At 40.9% G+C, this 16,933-nt stretch overlaps 1 protein-coding gene across 1 annotated transcript in view; it reads left to right on the top strand.

The window, feature by feature from the left end:
• NEB (nebulin) overlaps positions 1–16,933 on the top strand; it is a 172,543-nt gene that overhangs the window by 96,444 nt on the left and 59,166 nt on the right. The window contains exons 77-94 of the mRNA XM_034786087.1: positions 680–991; positions 1,159–1,267; positions 1,353–1,453; positions 1,987–2,091; positions 3,374–3,481; positions 3,576–3,689; positions 7,021–7,218; positions 8,217–8,321; positions 8,840–8,944; positions 9,037–9,141; positions 9,530–9,637; positions 10,619–10,732; positions 11,328–11,525; positions 12,946–13,050; positions 14,052–14,156; positions 14,673–14,780; positions 15,444–15,551; positions 16,500–16,607. Of these exons, the coding sequence (XP_034641978.1) occupies positions 680–991; positions 1,159–1,267; positions 1,353–1,453; positions 1,987–2,091; positions 3,374–3,481; positions 3,576–3,689; positions 7,021–7,218; positions 8,217–8,321; positions 8,840–8,944; positions 9,037–9,141; positions 9,530–9,637; positions 10,619–10,732; positions 11,328–11,525; positions 12,946–13,050; positions 14,052–14,156; positions 14,673–14,780; positions 15,444–15,551; positions 16,500–16,607 (2,316 nt within the window). The remainder of the gene's footprint in view (positions 1–679; positions 992–1,158; positions 1,268–1,352; positions 1,454–1,986; positions 2,092–3,373; positions 3,482–3,575; positions 3,690–7,020; positions 7,219–8,216; positions 8,322–8,839; positions 8,945–9,036; positions 9,142–9,529; positions 9,638–10,618; positions 10,733–11,327; positions 11,526–12,945; positions 13,051–14,051; positions 14,157–14,672; positions 14,781–15,443; positions 15,552–16,499; positions 16,608–16,933) is intronic.

Raw genomic sequence — 16,933 nt, 5'->3', positions numbered from 1 at the left:
CCAGGTTGTAGATTCCAAGCTGAACCTTAAAGAGATGCTATCCTTTTCCCCATACACCCTTTCCTGTAGTGCAGTAGGTGGAATTCTGTTGGCCATCTTTAGGAGTACAAGAGACTGTGTCATGAACAATCTGTAAGATCAAATACACCACAAGTATTTTGGCATAAAACACATGCTGAATGTATTACATGATTGCTTGAATATGCACATTTCTAAATAAAACAAGTAACATTGCTCAGAGTAGAATTTTAAATACAGCTTGGCAAACTATTGATGCAATTTTCAAATTCTTTTTTTCAAACTATTTATAAAGCTATGGTTATATGAAAATATGAGCAAAGTAATTGCAAGGTGTTCTAGTTGTGCTGAAGAAGTTACTGTATCCCCTGTTTAAAACGTGGAGGAAAATTAAGCTAGATAGTAGCACATTGCCATTAAAGAGGAAGAAATATATATCCTAAGGTTATCACTCACCTCATCCTATAGTATATGTATCATGTAATGTATTGAAAATTGAGATGTAATTAGCAGCACATTGCCTATATAATAGGGTTCCATTTATTCCTGATGTTAAAGAAAACATAGATTTTACAGGGTAGAAAGAGAAGAAACTGGTTCAGTTGTGTTCAGTTCAGTATTCAGTGCTGACATTTAAATATCTTTTCTCCCCTCTTGCCAGCTGCAATATAAAGCTGAGTATGTTAATCACAGAGGTCACTATGTCGGTGTTCCCAGTATGAGAGATGATCCCAAGCTGGTGTGGTTTGAGCATGCAGGCAAGATCCAGAATGACAGATTGTACAAATCAGCTTATCACAAATCAAAGTCCAATATTAACATTCCTGCGGATATGATATCAGTCTTGGCGGCCAAGGAATGCCAGACATTGGTCAGCGATATTGATTATCGGCAATACCTGCACGAATGGACGTGTCACCCTGACCAGAATGATTGCATCCAGGCAAGGAAGGCCTATGATCTGCAGAGTGATGTAAGTGATTTCCCTTATTTATATTACATGATTTTGATTCTTTGCGGGTTTATGTACATGGTCTGTACCACGTAAGCTTAAAACAAACAAAGATTCCTCTTTAGTTTAACTCATGCTTTTGTCTATATAATATGTGTATTTCTTTGCATTTGTTTTCATGTTTTCAGAATATCTATAAATCTGATCTGGAATGGATCCGGGGTTGTGGGTGGATTCCTTTGGATTCAGTGGAACATAGGAAAGTTAAGAAAGCCCAAGAGTTAATAAATAAGGTAAGTGAAAGTTTTCACAAATACAAGTTTCCCTTCTATTTCTAGTGCCTGGTATTTAAGAAGATTTTGTCATCTCTTTTTGCAGAGAGCCTATACGAAAGAAGCCCTTGATAACTATTCCCATTTCACAAGTGTGGTTGATACTCCGGACGTTGTTTTGGCGAAGATCAACTCTGTCAATCAGAGTGATGTAAGCATTATTTTTTTGGCAACTATAAGAATGTATTAGCAAAATTATTAGATGGCTTGATTATTACTGCTAGGATGGGGTCTATAGTTAATATATTAATGCTGCAGTTTTGTTTGGTAAAAGTGTTAAATAAGTGAACAACACAATATTACTGTACCATTACATTTTGCATTTTTAAAGAAAATTTAAGATCTCCAATAATCATAGTCTCTATACATTTTGCTTAAATTATTAAAAAAAAAAATAATCCTGTTCTGGGTGAAGCAAGTATAGTACACTGGCTTAATTTACAGAACACCTACTAAAATATTTCTGCAGATCAAGAGTTTTCATATCCTTAGAATAATGTATGAAATTTTTGATGAACCATTATGATGATACTTGCCTAGGTCCCAGAGTGACTGATATTCACTAGATAATATAATTCAGATAAGGTAGTGCAAATGGGTGTAAATGCCTGTTCCTCACAAGCAGAACAATCAACTAATTAATTTCCTATAAGCCATTAACACAGTCTTTATTTTCTTCTTTAGCTGAAATACAAAGAAACATTTAACCTTGATAGAGGCCACTTCATTGGTTCTGATGACACTCCAGCATTGAACCACACCAGAGAGATGTCTAAGCTCTATAGTGATGTAAGCATATCTAACTGACTAAACTTAATTTTATTGTATACTAATGTTAACTGTAATTGCCCTGTGGATAGCACACTGGACTGGGACTGAGGAGACTTGAGTTCTATTCCTGACTCTCCTACTGGCCTTCTGAGTTACCTTGGGCGAGTAACCAGGGCCGGCTTTAGGAAGTGCTGGCCCCAATTCGAATAGTTTCGATGGGGCCCCGGCAGGGATGACTCACCCTGCGGCGCTCCGGGTCTTCCGCGGCACTGAAGGACCTGCCGCCGAAATGCTGCTGAAGACCCGGAGCGAGTGAAGGACCCGGAGCGCCGCCGGGTGAGTAAAAATGTAAAAAGCGCTTAAGTTAGGCGCTCTTCTTTAGGGCGCGGGGCCCTCTTAGGCACAGGGCCTGACTCGGGGGAATCGGCCTAAAGCCGACCCTGCGAGTAACTTCCCTTCTGTGTCCCATCTATAAAATAGGGATAATGGTACTTACCTTCCTTTGTAGAGTGCTTTGAGATCTACTAATGGAAAGTGCTCCACACCGGCTATATGCATTATTATTATGAATATTTTGCATATAAAAAATGTTTTAGATTTTGCAAAACATCTGGATATGTTACTGATGAAACTTAGTTTTATTTACTGCTTAAAGGCCAGATTGTGAACCCTTTATTCACACTGCTGAGCAGTTACTCATGTGAGTAGTCCCATTAACTTTAATGGATGAGTAACTATACCTGCTGGGGTCAGTAACTGCTCATTGATACCAGTAAAGGTTTTACATTCCAGCCCTAAATTATGTTTATAGTATTTAACACATGTTAAACATCTGTCTGGAAAACACCTGCCACATAGTGGAGGCTACCATAAATAAATACTAATAATAGGACTTGGCAGGTTTGCATGTTTGTGAGGTGTACATCTGGATATACATCTTTTCCAATTCCAGCTAGTGCTTTACTACCAGGCTTCCCATTTAAATTATGAAAGGGGGCTATCAACATTAGAGGCCAGAGCCCTAAATCAGGAGAGCATTGTTACTCAAGTATGAATGCAAAGTTAAGCTTGTGCTCAAGTGCTTTGTTGTATTGGGACAGAGATTCTGGTCTATTATTCACACTGAGAAATACCTTACTTGGTGAGTGATCCTGCTGACTTCAGTGGGGACATTTGTGGAGTAAGGTACTACTCCGTAAGAGGGGAAGAAACTGACGCTACATATTTTGCTAATGTGGTATGTTTACTGGAAAATATACTGTACATTTAATCAAAACCTATATATGTTTTCTTTGTCTAGAAACGATATAAGCATTCATGGGAAACTGGTAAGGCCATAGGCTATACTTTACCTCCAGAGTACATCCCTATCGTTGGAGCTAAGCATGCTGATTATATTAACAGCGAGGTTAGTATGAATCTTCTTTTAATTATATTCTGCATATTTTTTGTGGCATTCTTATTTTAATTATCTCAACAATTTCCATGTGAATGTTTTGCAGCTTAAATACAAAGAGTTCTATGAGAAGCAGAAGGGCCATTACCTGGCTGGGAAGCATATCTCCGAATTCCCCAGTGTCGTTCATTCTCTAGCTTTCCAAAAACTAAGGAGTGCGGTGAGGGTTTTTTCTTGCTATATTTTCTCTTTTCCATATTTAGTGTGTGCCTAACTCTGATCCTACAGTCCTCCCATCCACATGAGGGATTTGCACATAAAAGGCCTTTAAGATTTAACATCTAGCTAATATTAGTGTATTGATGAAATCAAAACATTATTTTATATTGGCATATCTTTTTCTGAGCCATGAGTGCTTAACCAGGGATAAACAATTATATATGAAACTAAGAAACTAAGAGGAGAGGTAACGAAAGATTAGATATATTAGAATAGAAAAAACCATAAGCTTTTACTGTTTGCCATTTACTCCTGGGGGAATTCTGCGCCACTGCACATGCACAGAATTCATGTCCCCTGCAGATATCTTTGCTTCCCTGCAGAAAATGACTCTCTGACAGTGATGCAAAGGGAAACTGCAAAAGAAGTCACACATCACTTCCTCGGAGTGCCGGTACAATGTTTTAGGCACCCAGAGTAGCCAGCAGAGAGGTAAATCACCATGGGGCTGGGAACACCCCAGTCAGTGGCTCCTACCCTGAGCCAGGATCAGCTGGTAGTGCCAGCTGGGCTGGAGGCAGGAGAGGATGGGACTTCCTCTTCCTCTGTAAGGAGTGACTGGGGTTGTGTCAGACCCACCCCCAGAAAACTCCCCCAGCTGCAGGAAGCTCAGCATCCTCCCCTGCTTCCTGACCCCATCACTCCTCAGCTGTGGGGGGGGAGGAGTCACTGTTCGGGGAGCTGCTCCCCATCTGCCCAACCCTCATGCATCCAGACCTCCCATACCCAGACTCCCCTGCCAAGCCTCACCCGGTACATCCAGAACATCCCTAGTCCTTCATACCTGAATCCCACCCCACTGAACCTCAATCCCTGCATCTGGAGCCCCTCTGCACCCAGACCCCCTGCTTTGGGATCCCCACCCCTGCACCCAGACCACCCCCCCCGAGCTCCCTGCACTCAAACCCCCACCCTGATGCTCCACTTCCTACACCACCTTGAGCCTGCACATCCAGACCCACGCCACTGACTGCCAACTAGCTGCGCCCTGACCCCCACCCCACCAAGCCTCACTTCCCCAGCACCCAGACCCCCCTGCTGAGAACCTGCACCCAGACCCCTCGGCTGAACCCGAACAACCTTCACTCCTGCAGAGTCCCATTGCCCCTGCATCTGGAACCCCCCAACGAGCCTCTGTGTATCCAGATCCCCCCACTCCTAGACTCCCCACTGAGCTGCCTGCACCCAGATTGTCCCACACAGAATCCTCTCACCCCACACCTGGATCCCCCCACACTGAGCCCCTCCACACTTGGACCTGCCTGGTTGAGCCTGCCTGCCCCACACCTGCTGCACCTAGTGCAGAGGGGCATGGCTCCAGGGTGTTTCTAGGGCAAGACTTATGCTGTATCGGGTGCAGTCTCACCGCTAAGTCCAGTTTCCTGGGGGTTGGAGGGCTGCAAGGTTACCTCCGACCTTCATGCAGCCAGTGGCCTTTGCTCCCCAATGCCATGCTGGAGTCTCTGCATTTATTTATTAACGAATAAAACTTGCAGAATTTTAAAATATTGTGTGCAGAATTTTTTGCCACATAATTTTTAATTTTTTGGCGCCGAATGCCCTCAGGAGTAACCATTGTGTGAAATCTGAGCAGAGAGATGTACTGTATTGCTCAAGCTACCATAGCTTAATAGAAGATTCTGATTAGAGTTCAGTGTTAGCTAGCAGCACTTGGTGTAGTAGTAGGCCTGTTAACTCTAGCAGGGATTTAACTAGATAGTGATATACATAATGGTCAATCTGTTACCCCCACCACCTCACCACTTCACGCTTATAATCTCCCAAGGCACACATACAGTTACAAACAAATATGGTCACTAATATTGTGCATGCAATTAGACAGGGAGGTCTAGCTAGCCACATGTTGTTAAAGATCTGATGAAGAACAAAAACAGTGCTCATAACCACAAGAAATGTTTCCCCAGCCTCATAGATTAAAAGTTGGAACTGGAGTTTAGGCCTGCTTTTACAGTAACTCCTCACTTAAAGTTGTCCGGGTTAACTTTGTTTCATTGTTACGTTGCTGATCAATTAGGGAACATGCTCGTTTAAAGTTGTGCAATGCTTCCTTATAACATTTGTTTGGCAGCCACCTGCTTTGTCCACTGCTTGCAGGAAGAGCAGCCCGTTGCAGCTAGCTGGTGGGGGTTTGGAACCAGGGTGGACTGGCAGCCCCCCTATCATCTCTCTGCTCCCCTAAGTTCCCTGTGCGGCAGCCGCCCTGCAGGCTAGCAATTGCCTGGCAGTTCAGGTATCCTTCCCCCACTTCTGTGTGCTGCTCCTGCCCTCTGCCTTGGAGCTGCTCCTGGGAACCTCCTGCTCGCTGTGAAGAGGAGAGGGGGGAAGAAGGGAGCTAATGTCAGGGTGTCCCCCCTGTACCTTATCTCCACAGAGAAGGGAGCGGGGACACGACAGGGCTCAGGACAGAGGGAGCTTGCTGGCAGCACTTGCTATCTCAACTTGCTGATCTACTTAAAAAGGCAATGTACTTAGAGTAGGTTCAGTGTACTTAAAGGGGCAATGTGTGTGTGTCTCTCACACATGGTGTGTGTCCCTGTCTCCCCTCCCTCCATTCATGCTGCCTTGTAGAGTGTGAGGCTACATTAACAACAATATGTTAACCCTTGAGGGTTCAGCCGAGTGCTAGTTCATCATTTAGCAGTAAGGCATTCCCTGGGAAATATCCCACCCTCTTCCACCCTCTGACTTCACCACCTCAACCAAGCTTCACAATCATCACAGCTGTGTACAGTATTAAATTGTTTGTTTAAAACTTATAGTGTGTGTATGTGTGTGTGTGTGTATAGATCTAGATATAAATAAAAATATAGTCTTTTGTCTGGTGGAAAAAAATTCCTCCTCTCCCCTCCCCCCCATTTACATTCATTCTTATGGGGATATTGGATTCGCTTAACATCGTTTCGCTTAAGTAGCATTTTTCAGGAACATAACTACAACATTAAGCGAGGAGTTACTGTACCTCAAAGTCTCATGCATTTTCTAACCAGCTGTGTGAGTCTAACAGGACAAGGGCCACTCCTTCTCTGATAGCACTCCAGTAGAATTAATTTTAAACATTTTAATTTAATAATTAAGTATTTCTTCAGCATTACAGGCTCAGTCCTGATCCCACTGCAGTCAATGGGAGTTTTGCCACTGAGTTGAAAAGGTGCTGGATTAGACCCTGTGATATAGCTCTATTTATAGTCAGAGCTGTGCCTGAAAAATACACATTTTTACTCTCTCCCCTGTCCCCCATACTTCCTTTCCAGCTGGCCTACAGAAAGAATTATGAAGACACCAAGGCAAACATCCATATTCCAAGTGACATGTTGAATCACCTGTTGGCTAAAAAGTGTCAATATATCCTCAGTGATCTTGAGTACCGAACCTACCTCCACCAGTGGAATTGTTCACCTGAAGAAAATGATGTTGTTCAGGCCAAGAAAGCCCAGGAGATTTTGAGTGATGTATGTACCCTGTTCAGTCATTCCAAGTTCGGGTAGCTTCAAAGCTTTCTGGCTAAATGACTTTTTTTTTAAAAAGTAGTTATATGTGAAATTAATAACTGCTTCCAAATTGCTTAATAACATCATTTAATTGAATCTGCCATAACATTCAGGGGGGCTTTAAACAATTTCTCAAAGGATTTTTCATGAGCTGCTTGTTTATTATTTGGTTTGAAAATTGGAAAAAAGTTAAGATTTACAGGCCTAATCCAAGTTCACTGGAGTCCACAATAGGTTTTTTTCCTATTGCCTTCAGTGAACTTTGGGTAAGGTCGTACAGAAACATACAAACCTGACTTGCACAAGCATGCCAGTAGCTTCTAACGACTAGGGTTGGTGTAGGAGGCATGTTGGGAATACAAAATGTGGCCAAAGCACTGCAGTGATCCTCAGGCATCATAACGCTCCCTTTGGATTGTTGTAACTTACACTGGGGCCAAAACCGCTCCCAGAAGCTTCTGGAATCAGAAGAGTGCAAAAGTGGTTTACCTGTGCCCTGCCACCTTTGGGTGCTGCACCAAGGACAGGGATCAAAGTCCAGTACACTGGTACAACTGACCGAATAGGTTGGAATGCACTGGCTTAATTGACCATATAATTGTACTATAAAATCAATATGAAATGGTCCTTTTTACCCAAGAAGGTCTGATTACATCTGAATAATCTGACTCTACATGCTGTGGGTTGCCACTTTGTTCTACTTTTACTTCTCCTATAAATTCCTATAGAAAAAGCTGAAAGTAGCAGAGACTAACTGTGATATTGAACACTTCTCTTCATTCTCAGATATAAACTTTCAAAACTGATTTTAATCAGTGAATAAGACTGGGTCACAGCCTTGAGTAGCACTCTGCCTTGCTATGTGGGAGACATTTATTTGATTTGGGGAAGATGCAATTACCACCTTTCAGGCAGGATGCACATTTTCTGGGAACTGATTTAGTTTTTCTTCTTTACAGGTTGTGTATAAAGATGACTTAAATTGGCTGAAAGGACTTGGATGCTATGTCTGGGACACCCCACAAATCCTGCATGCTAAGAAATCATATGATCTCCAAAGCCAAGTAAGCAAATCTTCCTTAAATAAGAAGAGATGGTGGGCCACATTTTTATTTCATTTACATTCCTTGGGGTTTACACCACCATAGCTGAGAGTAGGGCTTGATGCTGTACAGTATGCTTTAGATCAGCCAAATAAAAAAAAAATGCAATGTAGTCTTCCAGGCTTATCTGATAGAGACCTCATTATTTCCTCTTGTTATTGAGAAAAGGAGAGAACCAAGGAGAACTGGAAAGGATAGCAGTTTAACAGAGTTTGAACAAGCACGTTTATTTTAGTCTGAAGATTGCGAGATTGGTCTGCTTAGATGTGGACTTTCCACTGCTGAAATTTCTTCATGTGGAGTGATCAGCTCCCAAGACTTCTTGCTGTTAACATTTCTGAATAAAAATTATAATATACAGTACAGAGGCCTATTTTAACAAAGGAAATAGATGGCTGATGGACCTGGAAAACATGATGAAGTTGCTAGGGAAGCAGGTCTAGTTATTCTTAGAACACTCTTTGTCTGTGTTTTCTTAGCTGCAATACACAGCTGCAGGAAAAGAGAATTTGCAGAACTACAGTGCCGTTACCGATACACCGCTTTATGTGACTGCGGTCCAGAGCGGCATCCATGCTAGTGAGGTGAGGCATTCCCTTTTTTCCACCCAGAAACTTTCCCCCATTCCCACAGATAGTTAAAACACAGTGAATTAATCACTATATCTTCCTTAAAGGTGAAATATAAAGAAAATTATCACAAAATTAAGGACAAATATACAACTGTGGTGGAAACAGTGGATCACGAAAGAACCCAAAATCTGAAACATCTTTTTAGCAATGTGAGTGTTTTAAACTCTTTTGTTTCTTTCAAAGAGCTAGTGTGCTGGGATTTATTTTGTTTTTGCAAACTCCTTAGTTCCAGATGCTAGGCAAAATACAGTGTATTGATAAGCTGATTCCATGTATCAAAGCACAATTGGGGACCAATTCTTGCAGGAGACTGGGCCCCAGTGGATGAACAGATGGCTTTTGTCACTCATGGAATGAGCTTTTGGGCCTGGTGGGTGATTATTCTGAACCAACATTCAGTCGATCAGGCTTGAGGAAGAGTTCAGAGGGCTGCAGGAGTTTAAGTTAAGATACAAATGATTTTGATTGCTTTCCTATACGGTGTGTTACGTAAGAGTTTTGAAAAATATATTCAGAGATCTTTGTATTCCCACTCAGAACCTGTACAAGGAAGCCTGGGATAAAGTGAAAGCCACTGGTTACAAAATGTCCTCTGATTCCGTCTCTCTGTCTCGTGCCAAAGAACTGAAGCATAATGCTAGTATTGTAAGTTAACATAATATTTTAAGCTTCTCTATCTTTGCAGCTCATTAATGCTAGCAATAAAGCCCTTTTCTGCTTTGCATTTACATAGTACAGCTGTACAAAAATTTAATATTACTACTTATTTTTATTTCAAATGTGTGTCTATGAGTAGGTACACAGTCATTCATGCAAGTAATTTCTTCTCCCCTGGCAGCCTTATTATCTATTGACCACAACTTGGTTCTTGCGCGAAACAAGAGCCTTCTCAATCTTTCTACCAAATATTTCAATAAAAGATTGGCTTCTTATATCCCTAGCCAAAGTTTGCTTTCAGCAATTTCTTCACTTTTTATATTTCCAATTTTTAGATATAAGACAACAGGATCTAAACCTCTGGCTAGATTTGAATTTGAGATACTGTTACATTTGGTGGATTTAACCACACAGGTTCAACTAAAGACATATTTCTGTGATTCATCTTTTGATGAGCATAATTCACATTTTGCGGTACTGTTGGAAAGCTGACAATCACTATACAAGACATATGATAGATGGACCTCATTCAGCAATCCATCCTATGCAACAAAGTACTCAAACATGTGCTTGAAGTTACACATGTGCTTAAGTGCTTTGCTGAATATGGATGGATTCATGCACATGCTTAGCTGCTTTGCTGAACTGAGACCCATAAAAGATAGTTCCCTTCCTGAACATTTTTATATCGACCTCTGTAAATATAGAGAGCTGGAATCATTTTCCTACAATAAATTAATCAACTTGTTTATTCCTGCTATTTTACAAAATTCATCTGGAAGCTGTCATTATCTGTATGGCATCATAGGTACACCTAACAAAACAGAAGACAAGATCCTGCCCTGAACTGCTTTCAGTCTCCACTGACCTCAAAGGAGTTGTGCCCACTTCAGTTACCAGTGAATTTGGCTCTAAAAAATGTAGTTGTCTTCCTGGAGGAAGTCATTTTATCTCCTTGTCTCTGCTTAGGTCAAGTATCGGGAGGAATATGATAAGTTTAAAGCACTTTACACTCTACCCAGAAGCATTGAAGATGATCCCAACACAGCAAGATGCCTTAGAGTTGGCAAGTTTAACATTGATGTAAGTATCTTTTAAGTTTTTAAGTTTAAAATTTAAGTTTTCCTGATAGTCAAAGCATCCACATACATTAATCAAGATTTCATATTTAAATATGTTTGGCAACTATTGATATTTACTAAACTTTCTCCAATATGTATAGAAATATGTTTGTGTTTGTTCTGCTACATTTTCTTTTGTGACTAAGCCTTTGGTAGTGTATCTGTAGAACAAGGTCTATCCAGGGCCGGCTCCAGGCACCAGCTTACCAAGCAGGTGCTTGGGGTGGCCACTTTGGAGAGGCGCGGCACGTCCAGCTGTTCGGCGGCAATTCAGTGGATGGTCCCTCACTCCAGCTTGGAGCCAAGGACCTCCCGCCGAGTTGCCGCTGCAGATCGCGATCACGATCGTGGCTTTTTTTTTTTTTTTTTTGCGCTGCTTGGGGCGGCAAAAACCCTGGAGCCAGCCCTGGGTCTACCCTACAAAAACTACCATGTTAAGGAACCTTCTTATAACATGAAAATGTTTGTTCTAACTTCCATTGCATAAGAAAATCAACAATTTAAAATGATGTCAGAGACTTTTCTCCCATTATTAACATAATATTTTAATTTCACAGCGTCTGTACAAAGAAGTCTACGAAAAGAACAAGGCCAAAATCCACATTCTTCCAGACATGGTAGACATTGTAGCTGCTAGGGCCACACAGAAAAAAGTCAGTGAAATTGATTATCGCCTACATCTCCATGAGTGGACCTGCCTACCAGACCTTCAGATCAATGCTCATGTTCGAAAAGTCACTGACCAGCTCAGTGAAGTAAGCCTACAAATTATATTATGTCACTGTTCAACTTTCAAAAAGATTTCTATTGTTAGATTCTGTCTGTAATAGATGAAATTGTGTTGCAGAAAATTTGTTGGAACGTCTTGAGATTGCAATATTTGTGCATTGTTTTATGTCCGCACATAACAGCTGTCCAAGACTATTTACAAACATTGCTTATACCACAGGTGTTTTGCTTAGCTCAAGCTGAAAAGGTACAGTCTGGTTTCTCCCCAGTATGAACATCAGACCACAGCACTGCAAGTCTAGTGATCAGACAGTTCTTCAAACTCCTTCCCATGTTGTTTTTATAAATTACCCAAAGTAATTAATCAATAGTGCAAGGTACTCTGGAAATGTGGATGCTCCGGGTGGGTTGACCCATGTGGCAAAAGGTTCTCCAGGATTGCTCTAATATGGGGGTAGGCCAGAGGAAGGGCCATAACTTCTGTGTTTCTGCAAATCCAGTGGCCACAGTAGAACATGCAAGTGTTACACCTCTACCTCAATGTAACACTGTCCTCGGGAGCCAAAAAATCTTACCGCGTTATAGGTGAAACCATGTTATATCAAACTTGCTTTAATCCACCGGAGTGCGCAGCCCCGCCCCCCCGGAGCACTGCTTTACCGGGTTATATCCGAATTCGTGTTATATCAGGTCGCGTTATATCAGGGTAGAGGTGTATTTGTGGGCAGTAGCTGCTACTCCATCAACTAATTGGGTGCAGCCAGTTACTCTGTCTATATGCAGGTAAAGTGAATTTCATCCACAGAATAGATATGCATACCAAAAAAAGTTCAGAATTGCAGCCTTTTTTCAGTACTTCTTTCTTTTTATTACTGTCTTTCATACTGATAAGTATAGCTGCTGGAAACAGGGACTGTGAGAATTCCTTGCATTAGCACAGGTTTATGATCTCTCTGAAGATTTGTGTTTTCTGCTTAGTTTCAGAAAATACAAATTTTCACACAGTTGCTTAGATTTTTTTAAAGTATGTTTTGGTTGTATTTGCTTTTAAAAAAAACCACTCAGATTTTGGAAAAAAAAATTTGCCCAGAAGCTGAGAGAGAAAGACAAATCATTTGTATTTGGCAAAATTCCCTGGATTTTGAAATGCCCGGTGTATAACTAACTTATTTCAGCAGCAATGCATCATTATGCAAAATACAGGTTAGTTGAAAACCTTCCCGTCAAACTACTTCTAATTGTATAGCTCCCTCACCCTGCACCCTCAGTTCAGTTAAAAGCTAAAAGAACCAATAGTGCTTGTTATATCAGGGTCCAGGCAAATTAGTTTCAGAATATTGGAAAAGATATTTACTATTGAAAGCTGCCATCTAAGGTTAATGTATAGCTCAGGGATTAAGCTGAAGTGAAATTCTCAAATGTTCCTTGTTTTCTATAATACTCTAGATTGTGTACAAGGATGACCTTAACTGGCTGAAAGGCATTGGCTGCTTTGTTTGGGATACTCCTGAAATTCTGCATGCCAAACATGCATATGATCTTCGCAGCGATGTAAGTCTGAATTGTCTCTAGTTCGGTTCTGCTTTTCAGTTTCCTTCACATCTAGTCTCACTCTTTAAAATACCATGGGGATGAAGCCTGGAAGGGCATTGCATGTCCTCCTTACACTGAAATGTTCAGATTGAGTTCTTTACATTGTATTGATTTGCAATAATTTAGGTGTTGTCATATAAGCCCCCTCTCCCCCACAGGAAAGCACTTAAGCATTTGTTTAAGTCCATGCATATTCAGAAATGTGCTTAAGAATGGGCTTAAGTCTGATTGACATTAGTGGGATATACATGCTGAGGCGCTATCCTGGAATGGGAATGCTTTACTGAATCAGGGCCACTGATTGGATGCGGGAGAGGGCACAGGGCTGGGGCAGAGAGTTGGGGTGTGGGCTCTGGGAGGGAGTTTGGGTGTGGGGGGGGCTCAGGGCAGGGCTGGGGTGCAGGAGGGGGCGAGAGGTGCAGGCTCTGGATGGCACTTATCTCGGGGGGCTCCCTGGAAGCTGCGACAGGGCCACTGTGCTGTGTATACTGTACAGCAGCACTGAATGAAAATTCATACAATCTAGAAGTAATATGTCATTGATTTTGATGAGTCAATTTTTTTTCCAGGCAAAGTTTTCTTACCCATTATTAGTTAAGGATTAAGCAGTTGCAATAGTTGTAGATAATGGTTTTGATTACAAAGAACACATCTCCTCAAGAGTTTTTATTAAGAATTTTGGGGGCTCATGGTTTTATATGGTACATACAAATATTTAATGACAGAATAGTTATGTTATTGAAGTATTCTAATGTTGTGTTATTGAAGTATTCTCATGTTCCCCGAGTGTAGTGCTATGACTGTTTTTATCTGGTCAAATATCTCACCTGAGTACTTTTTTCTTTTCTTTTTGCTTAAATATAATTGACTTTACTGAATTACTAATATTGTGCATAAGCAAGTTGTTTAATTAAACAACCAGACTTACAAAAATCAAATTGTTTTCTTTCTCTCTGCAGATTAAGTACAAATCTAACGCAGAGAAAATGAAGAATGACTACACCATGATCACTGACACTCCTTATTATGTCCAGAATGTCATTAGTGGCAAGAATCTGAGTGATGTAAGTATTTATACCACATTTCATCCCTGTATGATATGTATCATGTCTCAATAATTCCAATAATGTAACATTTAATGACGTGTTGGAATCACTTCATGCTAGTCCACTGCCACCCTTTGCTATACCATCAATAGAATATTAGGCAACAGCTGCTTTCAGCAGCATGGCAAGCATGTTCCACACAGACATACCCTGAATGTGAAGCTTTTTCCCTCCACATATTTCAAAAGATGGTCCTGATAAGCCAGCAAACACTAATTGACCCACAATAAGTTAGACCAGGAGTTCTTAAACTTCAATGTACCGTGATCCCCTTCTGACAACAAATATTACTACACGACCCCAGGAGGGAGCCTATAATCTGAAGCCCTCGGACGGTGGGGCTTGGCGACCCCATTAAAGCAGGATTGTGACCCACTTTGGGGTCCTGACCCACAGTTTGAGAATCACTGAGTTAGACAAACACATATCACGAAATGGTATCAATAGGCTAATTGTTTTTTTCTTATTTCCTAGGCTGTCTATCGCCATGCATATGTGCATAATATTAGAGGCAAAATGACCCCCACCGATAAAACAGTGGACTTGGTGCGGGCAAAGCATGCTCATAAGATACAGAGTGAAGTAAGTATCAAGTTTTCATTTCTAATAGGATACTAAAGAATAATGGCCAACTTCTGCTGTTGGTTGTCACATACGCTTGTTCAACAATGTTGGGAGTTGGGAGTGTATATTTCCAGTTTACAAAACTACAGGGAAGTCTCCCCATTAGAACTGGTTATGTTCTCTGTGATTGTTCTCGGTGAAGATGCCAGCTCTGAATACAAACCTTTCAGAGCCAGCAATCTAATCTGTGAGGCCATCATTCTCTTTGCTGCACTCCAAGACCGGAGATCCAGAATACAGTCTGTTCAAAACCATCTGGCTTTTTGAAAGCCATCTATCCAAGACCCAGCCAGCATTTCTTCATTGCATTCTGGGTTTAGAGACAGAGAGTTCATTTTCTCTAAACCTCTTCCTTGTATCCAAAACCCAGCTTATGTGATGATTTCAGCTTTTCCTCTGGCCTGTCATGGCTAGTCTTTATTGCTCTAAAATTAAACTAAAAAATCTCTGTGAATGTACAAGGATACCTGATATATCTCTGTTATCTGCATGCCTCAGATGACCTCAGTGGAGTTAAAAAGGGAAAGATTTGGTCCATTGCAAAGAAGATACTTGCTATGCAATACCAACAAACTCCCTCACATATTTTATGTAATTGTAACTTTTTTACTTTTCCTGCAGAATCTATACCGGGGGGCTGGCTTACATGCCCTCCCCACTGGATACAAACTCCCACCAGATACTCCAGGCTTTAAGCTTGCTAAACATGTCCAATACATAGGCAGCGATGTAAGTAATATACTAAGTTCTTTTAAGATATGGTTTGCAATGATTTGGTGATCTCTAGGCATCCTATGTGAACATACAATATTGCTATAAGGAAGTTGCTATTCAGCTATGCAGCCAATTATGTTTGCCCTGAGTATCTGTAAAAGCTGATGAACTGTACAGAGATCTGAATATTTTGCTATCATGACATAAATTTCCCTCTGATATTTATACCTTATCAAATGCATGAGAAGTGAAACAAAATCACTAATCTCAATAGAAATAGCCCCCCAAAGATTAGTTTCAGCTACATCGTTTTGAGCCACAGAATCCAAATGTGTCATGAAATCTCTCAAAGTTAGCATGATATGTATCTATTAAAGATGTGTGGCTTATTTTCCATAGTTCAGGATTCATAAGGGTCTCATTTTGGGCTTGATTTAACTCTATGTCAGTGGGAGCCACCTTGCCCCAGGAAAAATTAACCCCTGAGGAAGGGCAGGATGAGCTTTGAGCAGGGAGTTGGACTAGATGATCTCCTGAGGTCCCTTCCCACCCTGATATTCTATGATTCTATGATCTGGTGGGAGAGCGTGGCTTTGATTTGTGCTGGGGTGCCCTTCTGGCAGAAGCTCTCACAGAGTTAGCTGAATCTGAACATCCTTTAAGCCCTCAATACACCACCTACCCATACAGATTTTTAAAGGTATTTAGGTGCTTACAAATGCATATAGATGCCTAGTAGGATTTTCAGACGTGCCTAGGCACCTACTCTCATCTGAATGCCTTTAAAAGTCTGGCTCTTTGTGCTGTACAGAAGCTGCCAAACCTGAATGTAGTCCTTTATTTATATTGGCTGTAAATAGTAGTAGATAAACAGGCCTGTAATTACAGACGCAGTCACAGCCAACATCATATATGATTGTTCTTACACCCTTTTATTTCAAATCTTCTTTTTTAATTTTACAGCTTAAATACAAAGAAGCCTATGAGCACATCAAGGCTAAAGGCTACACTCTTGGACCCAAAGCTGTTGGCTTTGAGCATATAAAGAAAGTGAATAAAGTTCTTAACGAGGTACTGTAAATGTTAATTACCGGTATATATGTTTGTATTAATGCATCATTATTTGATATTGCTGGTGTATAATAAAATACATTACAACATAATTTCATAAAACAATCTAGCTGCTATTTAATAAAAGCTGTTGAGAAACTGATAAGTCTCTGTGCTAGTGAGAGCCATATTTTCAACATTTTTTGGCACAAAGCTTGCAAAAAAACCCACACACTTTTATAACCATTGATTTTAAAATGTGCTTAAATTAAGCATATACAAAAGTGTTTTCATGATCTGGGCCTTAGATTCTCTGTAACACATTTCCAAGATGTTAATCAAATAGT

This window comes from Trachemys scripta, chromosome 11 (assembly GCF_013100865.1).
Source record: "Trachemys scripta elegans isolate TJP31775 chromosome 11, CAS_Tse_1.0, whole genome shotgun sequence".
Taxonomy (NCBI): Eukaryota; Metazoa; Chordata; order Testudines; family Emydidae; genus Trachemys; species Trachemys scripta.
This window is presented reverse-complemented; position numbering and strand designations above follow the sequence as displayed.